Source organism: Arvicola amphibius, chromosome 4 (genome assembly GCF_903992535.2).
Source record: "Arvicola amphibius chromosome 4, mArvAmp1.2, whole genome shotgun sequence".
NCBI lineage: Eukaryota > Metazoa > Chordata > Mammalia > Rodentia > Cricetidae > Arvicola > Arvicola amphibius.
In genome coordinates this window covers 6,472,611-6,491,719 of record NC_052050.1, presented here as the reverse complement: position 1 = coordinate 6,491,719, position 19,109 = coordinate 6,472,611, and the positions used below count along the sequence as shown (strand labels likewise).

At 50.6% G+C, this 19,109-nt stretch overlaps 2 protein-coding genes and 3 non-coding genes across 7 annotated transcripts; 3 read left to right on the top strand and 2 right to left on the bottom strand.

The window, feature by feature from the left end:
• Positions 1 to 3,178: 3,178 nt before the first annotated feature.
• Positions 3,179 to 9,547, top strand: Mrpl58 (mitochondrial ribosomal protein L58). Of its 2 annotated transcripts, none has more exons than XM_038327118.2 (6): positions 3,179 to 3,387; positions 6,547 to 6,583; positions 8,130 to 8,189; positions 8,719 to 8,801; positions 8,889 to 9,058; positions 9,273 to 9,547. In XM_038327118.2, the coding sequence occupies exons 1-6, from the start codon at positions 3,196 to 3,198 to the stop codon at positions 9,355 to 9,357; spliced, it is 627 nt and encodes a 208-aa protein (XP_038183046.1). In that variant the 5' UTR covers positions 3,179 to 3,195; the 3' UTR covers positions 9,358 to 9,547. The 2 variants fall into 2 exon arrangements, with proteins under 2 accessions (XP_038183046.1, XP_038183047.1); XM_038327119.2 differs by having other exon boundaries at positions 3,180 to 3,300.
• Positions 9,548 to 11,795: 2,248 nt separating this feature from the next.
• On the top strand, positions 11,796 to 11,868 carry Trnar-ccu. Its single transcript has one exon. It is a non-coding gene; the product is annotated as a tRNA-Arg (tRNA).
• Positions 11,869 to 12,097: 229 nt separating this feature from the next.
• On the bottom strand, positions 12,098 to 12,170 carry Trnar-ccu. Its single transcript has one exon. It is a non-coding gene; the product is annotated as a tRNA-Arg (tRNA).
• Positions 12,171 to 12,538: 368 nt separating this feature from the next.
• Positions 12,539 to 12,611, top strand: Trnar-ucg. The gene has a single exon. It is a non-coding gene; the product is annotated as a tRNA-Arg (tRNA).
• A 1,764-nt stretch (positions 12,612 to 14,375) lies between these two features.
• Atp5pd (ATP synthase peripheral stalk subunit d) lies at positions 14,376 to 19,101 on the bottom strand. Of its 2 annotated transcripts, none has more exons than XM_038327065.2 (6): positions 18,951 to 19,101; positions 17,302 to 17,432; positions 16,762 to 16,858; positions 15,814 to 15,885; positions 14,714 to 14,776; positions 14,376 to 14,573 (listed from the first exon to the last, which is right to left on the bottom strand). In XM_038327065.2, exons 2-6 carry the CDS (start codon positions 17,421 to 17,423, stop codon positions 14,442 to 14,444), a joined length of 486 nt encoding a protein of 161 aa, XP_038182993.1. In that variant the 5' UTR covers positions 17,424 to 17,432; positions 18,951 to 19,101; the 3' UTR covers positions 14,376 to 14,441. The 2 variants fall into 2 exon arrangements, with proteins under 2 accessions (XP_038182993.1, XP_038182992.1); XM_038327064.2 differs by lacking the exon at positions 18,951 to 19,101 and adding an exon at positions 18,616 to 18,919.
• Between the last annotated feature and the right edge of the window lie 8 nt (positions 19,102 to 19,109).

Below are 19,109 nucleotides of genomic sequence, written 5' to 3'. Positions count from 1 at the left end.
CGTTCCCTATGCCTGCAACATAGAGAAGTTTTGGGGTTTTTGAGATGGGGTTTCTCTGTGTAACCCTGGCTGTCCTGGAACTCACTTTGTAGAGCAGGTTGGCCTCGAACTCAGCGATCTGTCTGTCTCTGCACCACCTGCCTTTAAGCAATTGCTTGACTTAGGGCACTCAGGAGAAGGGAAATCTTGTGGATTCTCCATATGATGGTCCCATGCCAACTCACGAGCTGTAGAGCTGGGCTGTGGCTACAAACTCCTCAGCTTCCAGGACTGGCTTGTTGGTTCCTCATTCCTTTTTCCCCCCTTATTTGTGGTGGATAGGCCCTTCCTGAAGCACCACCTCAGTCCATCCAGCCATGGAAAGTCCACTGAGGGGAAGGGGAACGCTAGCTTCAACCTCCAGTGCCAGCCTTTTTATTGTTATCATTGAATAGGAGGTCTTGTTATGCAACCAGGCTGGCATGAAACTCACTATGTAACACAGACTGGCCTTGAACTCACAGCAATCCTCCTGCCTCGGCCTCCCAGGTACTGAAATTATAGGCACGCTCCACCACATCCCACTCAGTGCTCACCTATCTCGGGGACAGGGGTCACCTCATAAGCCCGCTTCTCCTCCCAGGGGCCCTTGGACTGAATGGCTCCTGGCAACAGACAGTGAGAAGAGCCTGCCAGATGCTCTCCTCCCTTCTCCAGGACAACCTGTCTCAGTCTCTGCTCCACTCCCATCTCTCCCAGAATCCAGGCCACCAGATGGCCTGAACAGGCTGTGTTTATTTGGAGTCATGGAAATGTGAAGCTTCCTTTCCTACAACCCGTGGGTCAGGCGCTGGTTGGAGCCCCACCGCGGAACAAGATACCATGAAACTGCTCTGATTTCCTTATTCATAATCCATAACCTGAATGTCTGGGTTTGCTCCCCTGAGCATCTTATTCTGGTCACTATGGAAACGTCTCTGCTCCCACTGAGGTTCTGGGACTAAGTCAGACAGGGAGGCACCCAGGAGACTCCTTCCAACCCAGAGCCCCAAAGGGCTGTGTCAGTTGCCAGAGCTTCCTAGTTCAAGTTTACAGAGTGCCTAGGGGCTGGTTTATTTCCCCAGTAATGCTGAGACCAGAAAAGCGGCTTGCTTCAATGACAATCTCCTATTTCAATCAGTCAGTGTCCCTAGGGAATATTTAAATTACCCCAGGGGCATATTTTTCTAGGTAATGACACTTTCTTCTAAAGATCAAACTCTTCATTACAAGCTAACCGCAAGCATTACTAACAATCACTAACATTTATTGACCTCTATTTTCATTCACACACAACCCCAACTACGTAACTTAGCCAGGGATTAGTCACCTTCAAACATCACTCGTTTTACCTGGAACGTCACCAATTCTGGGTTTCCTGTCTTAACACCAACATGAAATGGCTCTGCCTAACCTGAAGTTTTGTGAATTCTGTACCCACTTCTTCAGCTTGTCTAGTGGCTAGAAGAACCCACTGTGCACTTGAATTTTCAAAAACTAATTGCCAGCCGGGCGGTGGTGGCGCACGCCTTTAATCCCAGCACTTGGGAGGCAGAGGCAGGCGGATCTCTGCGAGTTCGAGGCCAGCCTGGTCTACAAGAGCTAGTTCCAGGACAGGCTCTAAAACTACAGTAAAACCCTGTCTCGAAAAACCAAAAAAAAAAAAAAAAAAAAAAAACTAATTGCCATGGAATTCACTGGATCCACATTTGTGGTGTGTCCAAGATGTGCCACGCTCTGCCTGCTTGGGATATAGCAGAGAGTCTACATTCTAGCTAGAAAACAGGTAATTATGTTAGAAAATAAGACTGGACCTTGCATGGCGGTGACCACCTGTAATCTGAGCATCTGGGATGCGGAGGCAGGAGGACCAGGAATTCAAGGCCAGCCTGAGCCATATAGAAAAACCTGTCTTGAGCCTGGCAGTGGTGGTGCATGCCTTTCATCCCAGCACTCAGGAGGCAGAGGCAGGTGGATCTCTGTAAGTTCAAGGCCAGCCTGGTCTACAAGAGCTAGTTCCAGAGAAACCCTGTTTAAAAACAAAACAAAACAACATCAAAAAGAAAAGAAAAACCTGTCTCAAAACACAAACAAAAGTCAGACCTGGTTGGTTAAACCCTTAATCCCAATGCTCTGGAGAGGCAGACAGCCTGATCTACATAGCAAGCCTAGGCCAGCTAGGGTTACATAACTGAGGCCCTGTTTTAGTACATACATGCATACATACATACATACATACACACACACACACATACATACCACAAAATCAACCAGCCATTAGACTAAAAACCACACACAGAGAGATTGGTTGATTATCTTTCTATATATCTGTCTGTCTATCCCTCTATCTATCTGAAGCAGGATAGGAATGTGGGGCACACACTGAGAAAGGGGGGAAAATCCAATGAGCAGGTAAGATCATTCATTCATTCATTCATTCATTTGGTTGAGACAGGGTTTCTCTGAGTAGCCCTGGCTGTCCTGGAATTTGCTCTGTAGACCAGGCTGGCCTCAAACTCTCCTGCGTGCTGGGATTAAAGGCATGTGCCAACACTGCCTGGCAGTAGGTAAGATCTTACTGATGTGTTTGATTGAGTTGTTGGTACAGGTGAAAAGAACAGATTCAAAAAGAGAAAGGGGTGTTTCTGGAGGCGTGGGATTTGCTCATTTATTTATAATTTACTTATTAATATTATCTATTATTAGTAGCGGTATCATTGTTATTGTTATTTTTGTTTTTTTCTGGGTATCGTCGGCTGTCCTGGAATTCGCTCCGTGGACCAGGCTGGTCTCAAATTCATAGAGATTCGCCTGCCTCTGCCTCCCGAGGTCTGGAATTAAAGGCGTGTGCCACCACCGTCCAGCTACTTTGTTATTTTCATGACACGGGCTCACTATGTAACTAGATTAGGCTAGAATCTGCCTTAGCCTTGAGTGCAGTGATGGGACTGCAAGCGAGCACCACCACGCCAGACAGATACAGGAGTCTTTTAAAGAAGAGTCTCCCGTAGGTGGTCGCAGTCTGCCGGTCAACCTCCACCAGATGCCAGCTAGGTCCCCTCCACCAAACCTAAGCGGCCAGCCCGGAGCGCGAAAAACCAGGCGGAACTTAAGACGCTAGGGCAGCGCCAGCTCGCGGACCACGGGGAGGGCGCGCACCGGAAGCGGTCCTGAGAGATGAACATGGCGGCCGCCTGGGGCCTGCGCTGTGGCCTGAGCCGAGCTGGAACCTTGTTGCTCCCGCCGCCTGCGCGCTGTGTTCGCCGGGCTCTGCACAGACAGGTATTCGGCACCGAATTCCAGAGCATCTACAGCCTGGACAAGCTCTACCCCGAGTCCAAGGGCGTGGATACGGCCTGGAAGGTCCCGGTGAGCCGTGAAAGGCGGGACGGAAAGGGCGGGTCCTCTCGTTGCTAGGTGACGCCAGGAAGCCGGGCGGCGTGACGGTTTTGGTTGCAGCTGGAGGAACTGGTCGTCCTAGCAACCGGGGGGGGGTGGGAGGAGCTAGGGACGGGGGAGGGGCGGCTAGGACTTGAGGGTGTGGTTGCCGCCCTCGTGCTTCGGTAGTGCAGGCCCGGGAGAGAGCCTGCCACCAACACCTCTTCAAGATCACCACCTTTCCCACGTTTGTTTCCCGGTCCTCAGGCCCACATTCTATGGGAAAGGTGAATTATGGCCCTTCAAAGTGGGCAATAAAAGCTGAGGTCCGCAAGCTGTATCGTTACTCGGTCTTTTGCCCCTAAGTAAGGTCAGGAAGCCAGAGACAAGGTTTGTTTGTTCCTTCAGGATGCATATTTAGCCTGCTGTGTGTAGATACACTTCCCTGGGCTAGAGCAGAGAACCTATTGAGCTGCACCTATAGGCTTGAGAGAGCATCCAGTATTTTCATTCATTCATTCACTCACACTTCGTTCGGCAGTCTCTCTCTCTCTCTCTCTCTCTCTCTCTCTCTCTCTCTCTCCCTCTCTCCCTCCCTCTCTCTCCCTCTCCCCCCCCCTCCCTCCCTCTCCCTCTCTCCCTCCCTCCCTCCCTCCCCCCTCCCCTCCCTCCTTCCCCCCTCTCTCGTTTTTCAATACAGGGTTTCTCTGTAGCTTTGGACCCCTGTTCTGGAACTAGCTCTTATAGACCAGGCTGGCTTTGAACTCACAGAAATCCACCTGCCTCGGCCTCCCAAGTGCTGGGGTTAGAGGCATGCGCCACCACTGCCCGACAGGCAGACTTCTCTTGAGAGCATGCTGCCAGCACAGTGATACCTTGGGGCAGAGAGTAGTAAACCAGACATCCCACGGCAGTGAAGCGTACAGTATACTGGAGGGAGACAGACAGAAATAAAAGAATAAACCCAAGTGACACCAACTATGATTCTTTAGAGAAAGTAAGACCCAGAAGGAAGAAGTAGAGCTAGAGATGCGGTTGCAGGTTTATTGTGAGTTTGCTTTGACAAAGGATCTCATGTAACTAGGCTGGCCTCAAACTCGCTACCTAGTTAAGGGTAGCCTTGAACTCCTGATCTCTCCACCTTCATCTTCCAGATGAAAAGATTACTGGCTTGTGTCACTATACTGGGCCTGTTTGTTTTGAGAAAGGCTCTTTAAAAGCCCTAGCTGGGCTCTTAATTTGCAGTGGTCCCCCTGCCTCTGCTTCTCAAGATGATGAGGTGATAGGCTTGCAGCACCCAACCCAGCTGAGAGTTGCAGTTTTAGGTAGAGTGGTCTGGGAAAACCAGGCCTGGAAGAAGTGGAGTGGAGTGGCCTACATCTGTAATCCCAGCACTTAGGAGGCAGGAAAATCACAAGTTCAGGGCCAGCCTGGACCACGTGAGACCCTGTCACACGCAGAGAACACTGTGGTGATGAGAAAGAATCTCAGGCAGAGTGGTCAGCAAGGTTAGCCAGCCACTTCAGGGCAGTGGTATGCTGGACAAGTGTGGCTAAGCAGGGCAAGCCGATGACGGGAAGTCAAAGAGGAGAGAGGTAGGTGGAGGCCAGGAAGGGAGTGATACGCATTTTACAAGATTGACTGTTACAGAGTGTTCCATGCAATAGCCTGGAGAATGGCAAGAGCTGGGAGGTGAGTTCGAAGATTGCAGTAATATAGGCAAGAAAGGATATGCGTGGTGGAAGGAATAGGAATCCTGCGGATGGTCATATCCTAGGCATACAGGGAAGGGATTCACTACTGGATTGGCTAAGAAGTGAGAGCATGCTGGGTATGTGGAACTGTAGCTGAGCAAAGAGGTTTTCTTGAACCCAAAAGTTTGGAGTCACCAACATAGGTGACATTTTCTTTTCTTTTTTTTTTTTTTTTTTTTTTGGTTTTTTGAGACAGGGTTTCTCTGCAGCTTTTATTAGAGCCTGTCCTGGAACTAGCTCTTGTAGACCAGGCTGGCCTCGAACTCACAGAGATCCGCCTGCCTCTGCCTCCCGAGTGCTGGGATTAAAGGCGTGCGCCACCACCGCCCGGCAATAGGTGACATTTTCATCTGCTTAGAAGGATGCAGTGTTTCAGGGAGGGAGAAAAAAAGGTCTCGATGGCGCATCAGAGTTTCGGCCACCGCAGAGAGCTGGTAAAGGAAGGTGAGGAAGAGACACAAAGAGTCAAGAAGAAAACCTGGGGCACAGGGTGACTTACCAGAATGGAAAAGTAAGCAGACATGAGGATTCCACCCTGCCCCCATTCTGAAGCTCAAATAAATGAAGGCATTGAAGTGGGTGCGGATAAGGATGTTCTGGGTTTGGAGGCCAAAACAGCCTCTGGGGGTGGCCCTTGTGGTCCAGAGGATTTCAGGTTGGAGGGCATTGCTGCTGGATGAAGAGGGGTGGGGGGGAGGAGAAAGCCTGACAGGAATAACTCAGTTTGACTTGAGCCCTCAGGCATATGAACTGGATCTGCTCAAGACACAGTGCCTCTGGTGCCCGCTTCCTGTGGCACCGGAAGGAGCAGGGTGGCGCACTAGGATTGTTGCTCCAGGTTGGCCGAGGGTTGTTTAGTGTCCCTCGGGTATGTGTTCTTAGTCTTGTCTCAGCCACTCCATTCCTTTCCCCATGAGCCAGGCCACTGGTAGTGCCCAGCGATAGCTTAAGCTGCGGCAGAGGCAGCTGGAGGCATGCGCCCCTCTTCCAGGAGGAGCGCTGCAGAGGTAGTGCCAGAGTTGGGGATGGCTTGATAGCATGATTTTGCTGGAGGCCCCAAATCAATAATGCATAACTTCTTCGGAGTGTTTATTGCATTGATTTATTGTTTGTGTGGATGTACACACACATTTGTATGCCACAGAGTATGTGTGGAAGTCAGGACAGATCCTCACAGGAGTTGCTTCTCTCTTTCTACTATGCAAGTCCCCAGGAGTGAACTCAGGTTGTCAGGATTGACATTTAGGAAGTGCTTTTACCCACTGAGCATTTCTTCAGTCTCAAATATATAATATTTGGCTTGTAGCTTTACACTATTTTTTTTCCTGTCTTAGACCAGTTAGGAGTAGGCTGGCAGGTGACTCCTTTCTTTGACACTGTGTGTATTATATTACAGGAGCGTGCGAAACAAGCCAGCAGTGACATCCCTCTAGGTGAGTAATGTTTTTGAAAATGAGTCCTTTCAGGCGAGGGGCTACCTCATGGTCGAGAGAGCACTTGCCTAGCGTGAGATAGGCCTGGGTCAGTCCCATGCACCACACGCACAAAGCTGTTTACCACGTTTCTCACGTTCCTTGTAGATCTCACCAGACGCGTGGAAGACAGTAGAGAGACTAGCGAGCGAATGATGCCTCAGCCATGCATGTAGACTGTGTGGTCTGCCCACATATGAAGAGCTCTGGATGTGCTTGTGATTTGGAGCTGTCTTTGTGGGATAGGAGTTGAGTGCTGTGGGAAGAAGGAAAGTAGAGAATGGGAGCCAGGGAAGTGCCTCGTCACAGTCCCTGGGAAGACAGGTGTTCTGCTCAGTGGACAGTTGTTATGTCTCCTGGAGGTTCGCACGGCATTGTTTAAATAGGCTTAGCTGCAGCCAGCATGACCCACCTGTCTTATATGCGGGGTTTCTGGGCTCCACAGTGCAGCCATTCCCCTGCAGTCCCAGGCGCCTTTGTTACTGAGTCAAAACAAGATTTAACTGACTTTTCCAACCGAGGGAGACCTGGGAGGTGGTCTCAAGATGAGACTCTGTTCCCTGCCACTATGTGTCACTACCTCAACGCCCACACTGCTGGGGTTTACCAGCTGGTCTTCTCGCAGTGGCTCCTTCTCCATCTCACTTACCCAGACACTATGAAAGCCTTTGCACAAGTTATAGAAATGGAAGGAAGGAACTTCACCTTCCGGTTTAAAAATAAAGATGGGCGGTGATGGACACACTTTTAGTCCCAGCACTTGGTGGGCAAAGGCAGGCAAATCCTGTGAATTTGGGGCCAGCCTGGTCTACAGAGTGAGTTCAGGATATCCAGGGCTACACAGAGAAACCCTGTCTCAAAAAACGAAAATAAACAAGACAGACAGAGAAGCTGTAGGACTTCACCAAGACCGTATGTAGTCAGTGGGCACACTGCCTTTTGGGGTGGAAGCTCCTGAGCTGAAGGTCAAGTTCTCATTCATCCGGCACACAGTTTTTACCCAGCCCATAAGCTGGGCTCTGAGAACACAGTCAGAAACAGTACTCTCGTGTCCCTGTCTGGTTGTGTAGTCTCAACTGTAGGCCTCAAATTTCACATTCTCTTCCCTCAGCCTCCCAAGCGGGCATTACAGGGAATGCACCATCCTGCCCACCCCGTTGTGTCCTTTGAGCTTCTAGCCCGTCATGATTTCATATCTACCACTCCTCGAACTGTGTGAAGCTAAGTCTGTCCTTAGCTTGAGCCACTGAAAGAGTAGTCTCTAAAACGAACAAGCAAACAAAACAAAGATTTGGTAGAATGTGCTAGACTTGGGTCATAATTTACTTCCTCCACTATCTGGGAGCCTCGGGAAAGTCAGTTGTCTTGCCTTTAGTTTTGACATCTTTGGATGCTGTCCAGCTTTACTGGTGTGTGTGGGGGGGTGTGAGAGTCACATTGACTAAATTAGCACTCTACATGTCCCGCCATGGGGGAACCCTCATGTATGTGTTTTTCTGTTTTGCAGATCGATTGAGCATATCGTACTGTCGGAGTAGCGGTCCTGGGGGGCAGAATGTTAACAAAGGTACAGGCCCGGCAGTGTTCTGGGAGCGCAGTGAGAGGGAACTCTGCATTCACATTCCTCTGGAATAAAGGGTTTTCTGCAGCAGCACACACACACACACACACACCTCCCGCTTATAATAATCCTTTTGAGCCTTCTGAATGTGGCCGATTGTCTGGCGCTCACTGTAGGTTGCTAAGGCTAGGATTGGCTTTTGAGGGTAAACAAAGAGAACTCCAGCATGAGCTGGCAGCCTGCTTGAATCCACAAAGAACACGTTTCCTTCGTTCTGTGAAACCCATCCCCCCTCCCCCGCTCTTTCAGAGTCCTGTAAAATTTGTGAGAAACCCTGGACATTTGGATACCATGAGTCTAGTTTTGTCCCAGAAAGATTAGCCTTGTAGGCTTGTTCCGTGGCTAGCTTTGACACAGGCTAGAGTGTCCTGGCTAGATAGTTGTCTGCCCTTGGCTTCAGGACTCTCCCTGAAGGCCTGGGCACTATGGCCTCTGAAGAGTCTCATGGTCCCTGCTCCTTCCTCCCCATCCACAGTGAATTCCAAGGCTGAAGTCAGGTTTCACTTGGCCAGTGCAGACTGGATCGCCGAGCCTGTGCGCCAGAAGATTGCTCTCAAGGTACCCACCCCTTTCTGCCCCTGCGGATCCCAGGGTGGGGACAGGCTTATGGGCCTTTGTGGTCATCCTCATTTTCCTCCTTGGCAGCATAAAAACAAGATCAACAAGGCAGGAGAGCTGGTACTTACCTCTGAGATCAGTCGCTACCAGTTCCGGAATCTGGCGGAGTGCCTACAGAAAATTCGAGACATGATTGCTGAGGCCAGCCAAATGCCCAAGGAGCCATCCAAAGAAGACGCTCAGCTCCAGAGACTCAGGTACAGATGGGCAGGTGAGAGGAGGCAGGGTGGATAGAGTCCAGGAGCTCCCAGCATGGCAGTGGGGAAGCTGCGGAGAGAGGAGCAAGGTGCCGACCCAGGCCCAGCTGCACATCTGGCTCCTGCTGCCTGGGCTGCTCTGTTCGCCCTCAGCTTCCAGCCTTGAAAAGCACTGATTGCACATCTGGGCCTCATTGCCGTCTTTTGTTTTCAGGATAGAAAAGATGAATCGGGAAAGACTGCGACAGAAAAGAATCAACTCTTCCATAAAGACAAGCAGGAGGGTGACTATGGACTGAAGTCACCCCACACTGCCAGCAGAGACGAGTGTCATGCCGCTCTGCAGGGCTGCCACACCAGGGGAGACTTCTCACTTAACTGGAACCTGGCCGGAGCGTTGCTTAGGAGGGACGCTACAGGGCATCCATGCAGCTCACCTGGTTGCCCTCCTCGTGTGTTTCTGGCTGCAATAAACTTCTAAGCACAGGAGCGTCGCCTCTCAGAGCTTTGCAGCAGGGCTCCAGCCCCTCAGCCTGGACCCTCACAGTTGCTGCCTAGTGCTGGGCCAGCACCTGGGGCAGCAGAGGAGTGTGGGCTGGCCCTCGAGCAAACAGCCGGAAGGGCCAGGATACCTGAGCCGGCATTTGAGCTGGACCCTCAAAACCACAAACTGAACACAGTGGGCAGCAAGGAAGCTGGTGGCGGGAGGTGACAAGAAAGCCAGGGATGCCAAATGACAGGTTGTGCAGGAGACTTGGGAGGTGCGCCTGGCAGGAAGGCATGTAAGAGCCTCAGAATCCATTGCGCTACACCCCCAGGCCAGAAGTTTGGGTTTACTGTTTACTTCCTGAGTGGGCGGGCGTTTGTGTGTCACATGTACGTGAGGGGTTAGAGAGCAGCTTGCAGTCACCTCTCTCCCGCCATGGGGCTGGAACCTCACCTGCCAAGCCATCTGGCTGGCCCTGACTTTAGTTATTATTATGAGAGAGGCATGTCTGGTGATCAGAGGACAGCTTGTGGAAGTCAGTTCTCTTCCTCCACCATGTGGGTCCCAGGGGCCAGTCGGGCTTGGCCACAGCGCCTTTTCTTGCTGAACCATCTCAGCAGCCCCTGCTGGTGTTTTTTATACCTCCCTCCTACCAATGTATTTATTTTTTAAAAGCAAGAACAAAGGCCAGAGTGGCTCAGCAAACGAAGACACTTGCTTCCAGGACTGCCATGAGTTTGATCCCTGGTGCCCACATGGTGGAGAACTGACTCATGAGAGTTGGCTTCTGGCCTCCACAAACTCAGTGAAGCAGCCATGCACAGACACAACTATAACTTAATTATTTAAAATCAGATAAGTGCTGCCCTGGTCAAATTTTCCAGAGACAAACCAGAATTTAGATTCTATATTAGCTTGAAAATTGAGCATGGTTAGTGTCAGGCAGACATCACTCATCTACAGGAGGTAAACATCATGCTGGGCTGCAAGGAAATTCTCTACATTTGGTTTATGCCATCATTTTATTCTCCAGGGCTCTGGCATGTAAGAGAATCCATGCCTAAAATTTACTTTGTTTGTTTGTTTGTTTCGAGACAGGGTTTCCCTGTAGTTTCTAGAGCCTGTCCTGGAACTAGTTCTGTAGACCAGGCTGGCCTCGAACTCAGAGATCCGCCTGCCTCTGCCTCCCGAGTGCCCATGCCTAAAATTGAATATCCCCAAGTGGATATGAACTGTCACTGGGCTTGGGTGAGGTTTTAACAATTCTGTTACTAATCTTGTTGCTAGCTCCCTGGGTCATGGCTGACCAGTGTCTCCATCATCGCTGCTTCCTTCAGTAGCCATGATTTCTTTTTCTTCCCATCTCCACATCACTCCAAATGCTTTCAAACTTCAGTGTCTTCAAGCTTTAGCTCTAAGGATGTTGGGGTCGTTCGCCCCACTCCCCCAACCCCAATCCCCAGTTGCAGCCTTTAGTAAAGTCAGCGTTAAGAAACAGACCAGAGAATTGTTAAGATTAACTACGCGGAGCAATTGTTCCACATGGATAAGTCATTAAACAAATGCTTCCTGTGCTCGGTTACACAGTTAAACAAAATACATATCTCTTTTCAAGTTTCAGCCCTTTCCCAGAACCTCGACACCCACTATGAAGCCATTGCTATGCAGCTCCTGAATTAAACTATACTTCCCAGACTTCTCTGCGCCTCCTTTCCCTCGAGGCTTTTTGGTTTTTAAAGTGTATTTTAATATTACAATACTAAGATCTCCATCTCTTCCTCCCGCCCCTCCTTTGACTAATGCCCGCCCTCTCCTGCATCATATATTCGCAAAGAACATGCGTTGTGTATAAATGTTTCCATCGTTATGAAAGGATCAGGAAGTTTTTCAGTGCTTAAGTTTCGATATTGTCAATATTGTGACTGATACTTATTTCTCCTCCTTTCTGAACTCACTGTCAGTTATTTAGAGGTGTAAGTTATTTAGAGGACAAAATAGTCGGGGTGGTGGTGAGGTGGGTGGAATTAGCGCCCTGGAAACTCCCACTCCTTCCCGGTCCGAGTGTGCGGGCGACATCGAGGCGCCCCCTAGGCCTTTCCCTGCGCGCTCGGCGCTGGCCCAGCTCGGGCGTTGGGTTCCGGTCCCAGCCACTCCCAAGGGAAACAGCCAAGGAACTCGTTTAAAGAAGAGCACGGACCCGGGCCTGTGCCCGCCCATTAGTACGGCAAAAGCAACAGCCACGTGCCGTGGGCCCCAGTGGCCTAATGGATAAGGCACTGGCCTCCTAAGCCAGGGATTGTGGGTTCGAGTCCCACCTGGGGTAAAAGGTCGTACGTTTCGTTTTTTTTTTTTAAATCCTCAATTCAGAGAAATGGAAAACATTCAAAACTAACCTTACAGAGACCAGCTTGCACATAGATCTGCAGAGAGATCTCAGACCCGTGGCTTCTCACGCGGAATCGAGCAAATAAATGACAGCAGGCCGCGCGAAAGACCCGATATAGCAAGTCGCGCAGGTGCAAGCACGACATTCTCCAAAACTAGCGAGGCACCACCCCAGGTGGGACTCGAACCCACAATCCCTGGCTTAGGAGGCCAGTGCCTTATCCATTAGGCCACTGGGGCGCGATAAAAAGCTGTGTTCACGTGGTCCGTGATAGCGCTGCGCGCTGACGTGGCCGCCCTTACCCCGGAACAGTGACTGAACGCCTTGGCTCGGAGATCTCACCAGGCTAGGAGAAAAACCGGACTACGACGCCTTGCGTCGCTAAGCGCTGCGAGACGGGAGAGCGGCAGCTCAGCCCGTACCGGAAAGGATTCGAATGGCCCGAAGTGAGATGAGCTATCCGCCAGGTCATACATCCGCGCTGCCCAGAGGCCCACATGATGCCCCACAGAAGAGACAGATGCCAGAGCCATCCGCTGTCGGACTGACGCAGCGGACCTTCGTCTTCATCAAATAATACGTTCTAGTGAAGGGGCCAGTGTGGTGAGACCGCGTGGCCTAATGGATAAGGCGTCTGACTTCGGATCAGAAGATTGAGGGTTCGAGTCCCTTCGTGGTCGAGCTGTTTTCATTCCTTCATTGGACCTTTAATCTCAAATGAGGCTTAGGTCGTTCCTTGTTTTAAACCGAGAAAGGTTTCTAGACAGTTCCTGCGTCCTAATGTGTAACTCCTTGTAGATAAGGGATTTTGGGTTCAGAGCCTCAGCTGATGTGATTTGTTTCCTGTTGTTTCTTTTAAATTTAATTTTGTGATCGGGCAGTGGTGGGGCATTTCCAGCACTTGGGAGCCAGAGGCAGACAGATCTCTGAGTTCGAGGCCAACCTGGTCTACAGCGTGAGTTCCAGGACAACCAGGACTACAGAGAAACCCTGTCACAAAAAACAAAACTTTGTGTTCTGTCATTTGCTAGATTCAAACTTGCAGTCCACCCACCTTAGCCTCCTAAGGGCTGGAAGTGTGGGCATGCGCATGTCCTGTGTGAAGGTTTAAATTACTCATGTGTGTTAGTATGTTTGCATATATGTAACTATTTAATGTCCACCGTGGGAAATGTCCTCCTGCTGCAGAGTTGCTCCAGCAAGAGAATACAGCCTTTGATGCCTTCCAGACAGGTCGGGGACCCAGAGCAGAGCAGAGTAGCTCTCACACCTGGCACGCCCCGTCCTTCCACACAGCCCTCCCAACCCTTACCGTCAGGGAGGGGTGGGGTGGGGAGAGTTGAAGTAGACCACAGTAAGCTTGCTTCTACAAGGAGGAGGAAAGGTGTCACCAGTGGCCGGGCAAAAGCAAGGCTAGCAAAGGTCTGTTTTGTAACTGAAGAGTTGTTTCCTTCACAGATACATCAATGCAGTGGCCTCGCTTTCCTGCTTGCATTCCCTTGGCAAAACCGGCATCTAACTCACAGAAATCAACCTGTCTCTGCCTCCCTCGTCTAGGATTAGCGTGCACCCTCCTCACACAAGGCTGTTACCTTGTTCCCTTTTGGTTTTCTCTGTATAGCCCTGGTTGTCCTGGGACTCGCTCCACAGACCAGGGTGGCCTCAAACTCAAATGGCCCTGCCTCTTCCTCTCGAGTGCTGGCATTAAAGGCGCGCGCCGCTACGGCCCAGATGTTTTGTTGTTTCTTTTACAGTAATTTCTAGACTTCTGAGGCAAGGCCATTTAAGAATCTGAAGAAACAATACAAAGTCTCCTAAGGTGGATTATCCTCAAATGTCGACAGAAGGTAGTAAGAGGTCTGTTGACCACACCTGTGAGTGCCTTTAATGTCCAGAACAGAATACCACATCAAATCACCCCTACATTATGGGATTGGCAGCCCACTTGATCCTCAGCCAGTCACTGCTGCCCCACTGAAGCATCTCTATCCTGCCCTGCGCATTTGAACCCTCTGTGGCCATGCTGTCCCTACAGGAGTTAAGGTATAGCAGGAGAAATGTGGTGCTTGGGTATCTAGAAACTTCCCAGGTTCCTCATTAATTCTCATTACAGCCCTGATGCCTGTGATTACAGCAGAACTCCCAAGGCAGCTCAGCAACTGGGCACTGGGCACAGGCCCTACTTCAGGGCTGTCTCCTCCAACCACCTTAACTTTTTTTTTCCATTTTGTGTGTGTACGATTTAGGGGCCAGGACGCACATGCAGAGGTCAGAGGCTGTCCTCAGCATAGTGTGGTCACGGGCTCTGCTGCTCAATTGCAGCAGCCCCAAGGCCACAGTAACTGGTTCCCCAGGCTGCCCCCTGGATGACTAGTTCAGAGAACAAAATGCTTCCGGTGGGGCCACCTCAGAAGAGTTCAACTACTGAAAGATGACACCCCGCGCTATGTAAATGCTTTATTTTAAAGTCCAGAGTCTGGAATGAAGGGCTGGCTCCCTCCTGGGCTGTTTCACAGGTTCTCGATGGGCTGATGAGGCCAGTAGGGGTACTTCTTCTTGTCCAGCTTGGTCTCCGGGAAGACCTCGTTCAGGTCATCGATGGTCATCTGGTCAAAGGGGATGATGTTCTTCATCTTCTCCAGCTACAAAGAGCAGAAGCCAGTCAGCAGAGCAAACAGGCAAGGCCACCAGGAGCAAAACAAGAATCCAAGGAAGGGCACTGCCACAGGGTGACACAGGGTGCCAGAGACGACCTGCGACAGAGGCCGCGGCTCATCCTCACCTGTTTCTCATACTCCTGGATCCTGACCTGGGACTCAGACACGAACGCAGCACAGTTCTTCACCTGTAAGAGAAAGGAGCAACTGTCCTGAAACCAAACTATATCCTGACCTGAGCGCAAGCAGCTCCGGCCTGCTCCTTTCCCACTGCCGTCTAAGGAAGAGCGCACTGACCTAGACTGCTTCTGAGGGGGGCGAACCACAGCTCCCAACACCCACAAAGCAGCCAAGGCAGGAAAGCAGCTTACGACTGGTCGCCAGATAGTCGGGACAAGTCACATGACCCTAGGGCCAGGCTAAGGTATTTTCAGGCACACAGGTATTGGAATGCTAAATGGATTGTTTGTAAAACTGACATCCTGTTTGTGACAGATGTGTTGGCCGTAAACCGGGGCCAAGACGCAAGTATTTACAGTTCTTCCAGCAGGCTGTGTATTCACCAACTCAAAACCAGTGACAGGCCTATTAGCTCATCCCATCTCTCCCCGAGCACCTCTCCCTCTCAGGCCTTCTGTCACTAAAGATTAATTGCATTTTAAGGCAGGGCTTCATGGTGTGGCTCTGGCTGGCCTCCAACTCTGAGATCTACCTGCGTCTGCCCTCCGGGGGCTGGGTATGAAGGTGTGCACCTCCAGGCCCAGCCTCATTGTCTTAGATTCATTCATGTTGCTGGGATTTTTTTGTTTTGTTTTTCTGTTTTCTTTGAGACAGGGTTTCTCTGTGTAGCTTTGGAGCCTGTCCTGGAACTCCGCTGTAGACCAGGCTGGCCTCAAACTCACAGAGATTTGCATGGCTCTGCCTCCCGAGTGCTGGGATTAAAAGATAAAACCATTCCTCTTGATTCCTACAACACTTTAACTGTCAACTTAATTCACCATCTACCCTTCCTACTAATCAAAGTGGTCATTAAGAAGCTTCAGGATCTGATCATAGCTGTGCACATCTATAAGCCCCGCACTTGGGAGGATGAGGCAGGAGGATCACCAAGACTTTGAGGCCAACCAAGGCCACCCAGTGAAACCTTACAAAAAACAAGAAAATTTTGGAGGGAAAAAAAGAAACAAACAGACAGAAAAAGGAAAACAACGTGCCCGCTACTCACATCCTCCTTCTCCTCGCTGTCCACCAGTGCTGTGTACTTATCCTCGGGCACCGGGATCTTCAAGGCATTATACTAGAAACAAGAACAAAGCAGTTACCCTCGCACCAAGAGCCTCTCCTCCTTATAGACCGTATGAAAACACCCGTCCCTTCCAAGCTCTGGCATTGTGGTGGGGAGGGGGTCGGACGGTCTCCCCAGCACTGTCGCTGGTCACCCAAAAACCTTCCATGTTTCCTATCACAAGTGCTGGTTCCTCCTCTGAAAACATCACTGGACTGATAACAGCCACTTAGCACCTTGCGGCCTAAGAAATTTTTTCACACAGAACCCAAGGGCTGGCTGGCAGGAATGTTTGCATTATGAAAGGAGACACGGTCGTTAGCAGACTGTCTAGTGTTACAGCCCTGGCACTGTATGCTACACTACATAGAGCAGGCCTTCTAGAAGCATCTTCAAATGAATAAGCAAATGGACTTCAGATTTTGACATTTAATGTGTAAGCATCAAAAGAAGACAGATCACTGATGAGGGCTGAGGAGATCCGGAGGTTAAGTGCACTGGCTGCTCTTCCAGGGGACCCAGGTTCAATTCCCAGCACCCATACAGGAACTCACGACAGTCTGTGATTCCAGCTCCAGAGGGCCTGATGTCCTCACCAAGCTTCTGGCATCAGGCATGCGCCCAGAAATATTTATGGGCAAAACCCCCATACACACCAAACCAACTCTTTTAGAAGAGGGGAGAGCGACAGAAGGGCGGGCCAGGAAGTGAAAGAAGCTATGGAAAGGAGCAGGTGAGAGGCTAACGGGAACCGGGAGCAGGGCTGCCCTACTGCTGAGTGACCGGACCCTTCAGGAAACCCACTGCTGCGGGGCCGTTGGCCACACCCACTTTTGCTCACCCACAGGCCTCTGATCCCATCAGAGCTTTCGTTATCTGAAGGCTCACCTTCTTTTCAAAATCATCCACCAAGCCAGCCTTGGCCACATTGGCCTTGTAATAAGCCCAGTCAATCGCTGGTGGTTTCTCAGACAGATTCGCCAACCTGCTCATACAGAAAAGTCAAAGTCAGGACACATCCACGAGCAACAGACACTACTCATGCAACAATCTCCCTTGTCCTTATCTGGAGTTTCAGCACACTTTTCTCTGAAGGGCCACCCCAAAAATGCAAACACAGATCATGTCAATTTCTTTATTTGGTAAGACGATTAGAGATGCCTAGGTTGTGCTGGCAAGACGGCTGGGTGGGTTTTGGCACTCAGTTGCTAAAACTGAGGACGTGTGAGGACTCACATGGTGGAGAAGGCAGAGGGCCAGCATCCACAAGTTTTCCAGCATCCACAAGTTTTCCTGTCATCCACAGGTGCCCCATGGCACACCAAGAGGCAGATGGGCACTCACATACATGACAAATGCAACAAATGTCAGAACACTGCTTCTCGGTGCACTGACAGTATGGGGAGGCGTTTCTCACAACACACTGACCTGGTGTGGAGGGTCTCATTCCAGGACTTCAGGGAGTTTGCAATTGCCTTTTGGTTTCGGGGTATGATCTCCACAAAAGACACCCAGTCAATGGTTTTTAGAGCAAGTTTACGCCCGGCCATCTTGGGATCCTAGAGAACAAAACAGGTTCAATTGAACGGTGCCTTTGGAGAACACGGAGCAGAGCATTTCAGGGAAACACACGCCTCTAAGAAACAGATCAGCATCATTTAAGCATTTGGTGGCCTACACAAGAGCTAAAGAAATTAGAACTTGTGGATCAGTTGTCAGAATGCTCGCTGAGCACGGACAGAGCCCTGGGTTCCATCTCCAGCATCACGTAGGCTAAGGTAGAGGCAGGAGCATCAAAAGTTCAGGGTTATCCTTGATTACACAGTGAGCTCAAGGCCACCCTGGGATACATGATAGCCTGCCTAATAAATCATAAATGGGCAGCTGAGTTTCTCAGTTCAGGCTGTAAACACAATATACATGTTTCCTCCTAGTAGGCGACCACTCCTCTATCCCAACCCTTTGCCTTTAGAAACCCGTTTCTACTTTTTGTTCTCCATGTGTCTTTGCAAACATTGCTGAAGGACATCCACACACAAAAGTTAACACAATTGTGATTTAGCCACTGATTCTACACTATACAAACATTTGACAGAGAAAATCGGACAAAGCTTCAAAAAGAGCAGACAAAAACTGGGGGGGAAGAGCTGTTAAAATATAATGTGAAATTGTGGGCATCAGTGTGCCCGAGTTTTACACAGACGTCAAGGGCTCGCAACCCTGCCATACACCCAAGCCCTTCCTGTTCGTGTCATACCGCCCACAGCACACATGCCCTGCATTTTTACACAAGTGATAGTGAGAGAAGTGACTGCAGCTGTCTTTAAACTAAAACAAGACAAAATACAGGAAATCACTACAATCAGAGGGCTGCGAAGTGGAGACCGTTTGTGCAAGCTGAGTGTGTGCAAGCTGAGTGGATTCCAGGCGACGTGGGGGATACCTTAACGATCAAAGTTGTCAAATGCCAGTACCCTCCCTCCCTCCTATAACATCTTCCGTCTCTAGGAGGAGGCAGAACTGAAGAAGGCAGAGAACGCGTGTATTTTCCTAGGCACGAGGGGACCGCAAGAGCAGACTTTATTGTCCGGTTAATCTCTTGCGCCTAGAACAGGTCATGAGAATAGGGAATGACCAGTGGCTATTCGACAAGCCGGCAAACGAACTTGAGAAACCTCAATATTACCCACACTGGCATCGTAGAACACGCCACAGGGAGGGGAGGGCGTAGCTGAAGCCTACCAGGTGTCCTGTCCCTTCAGAAAGCATTCGTTATGGCTATGGGATGGTTCCCCAAAACATAAACTGCCCTCCTGAGTTCGCCACAGCGTGAGACACGGTTTGAGGCAACATCTAAATCAATGGTGATTGGCCAAGTCATAGCCAGGCCCCTGCCTCGCCCGGCAGCGAAGGTGAGCGGGGCAAAGCAGTGACCTCGGGCGCTCGGCCCACGGGAGGGGCAGCTCGAAGGCCCGACGTCCTCCGCGGAGGTAGAACGAGCGTCAGAGCGAGGTCTGGGAGCAGCTAAGGCAGGAGAGCCCGTGGAGATCGGACCCGACACCGCGAACCCCACTCACCTTCACCGACCCCGGCGGAGCGCCGTCTCCAGCAGCAAGGGACGGAAGTGGGTCGCCGGAAGTTCTCCCTTCGGCGAATCCGAAAGAGCCATGGACGGGCCTTGTCTTACACGTCAGCCAATAAGCACGCGGACATCTTGAGGAAGTCCCGCCCTCAAA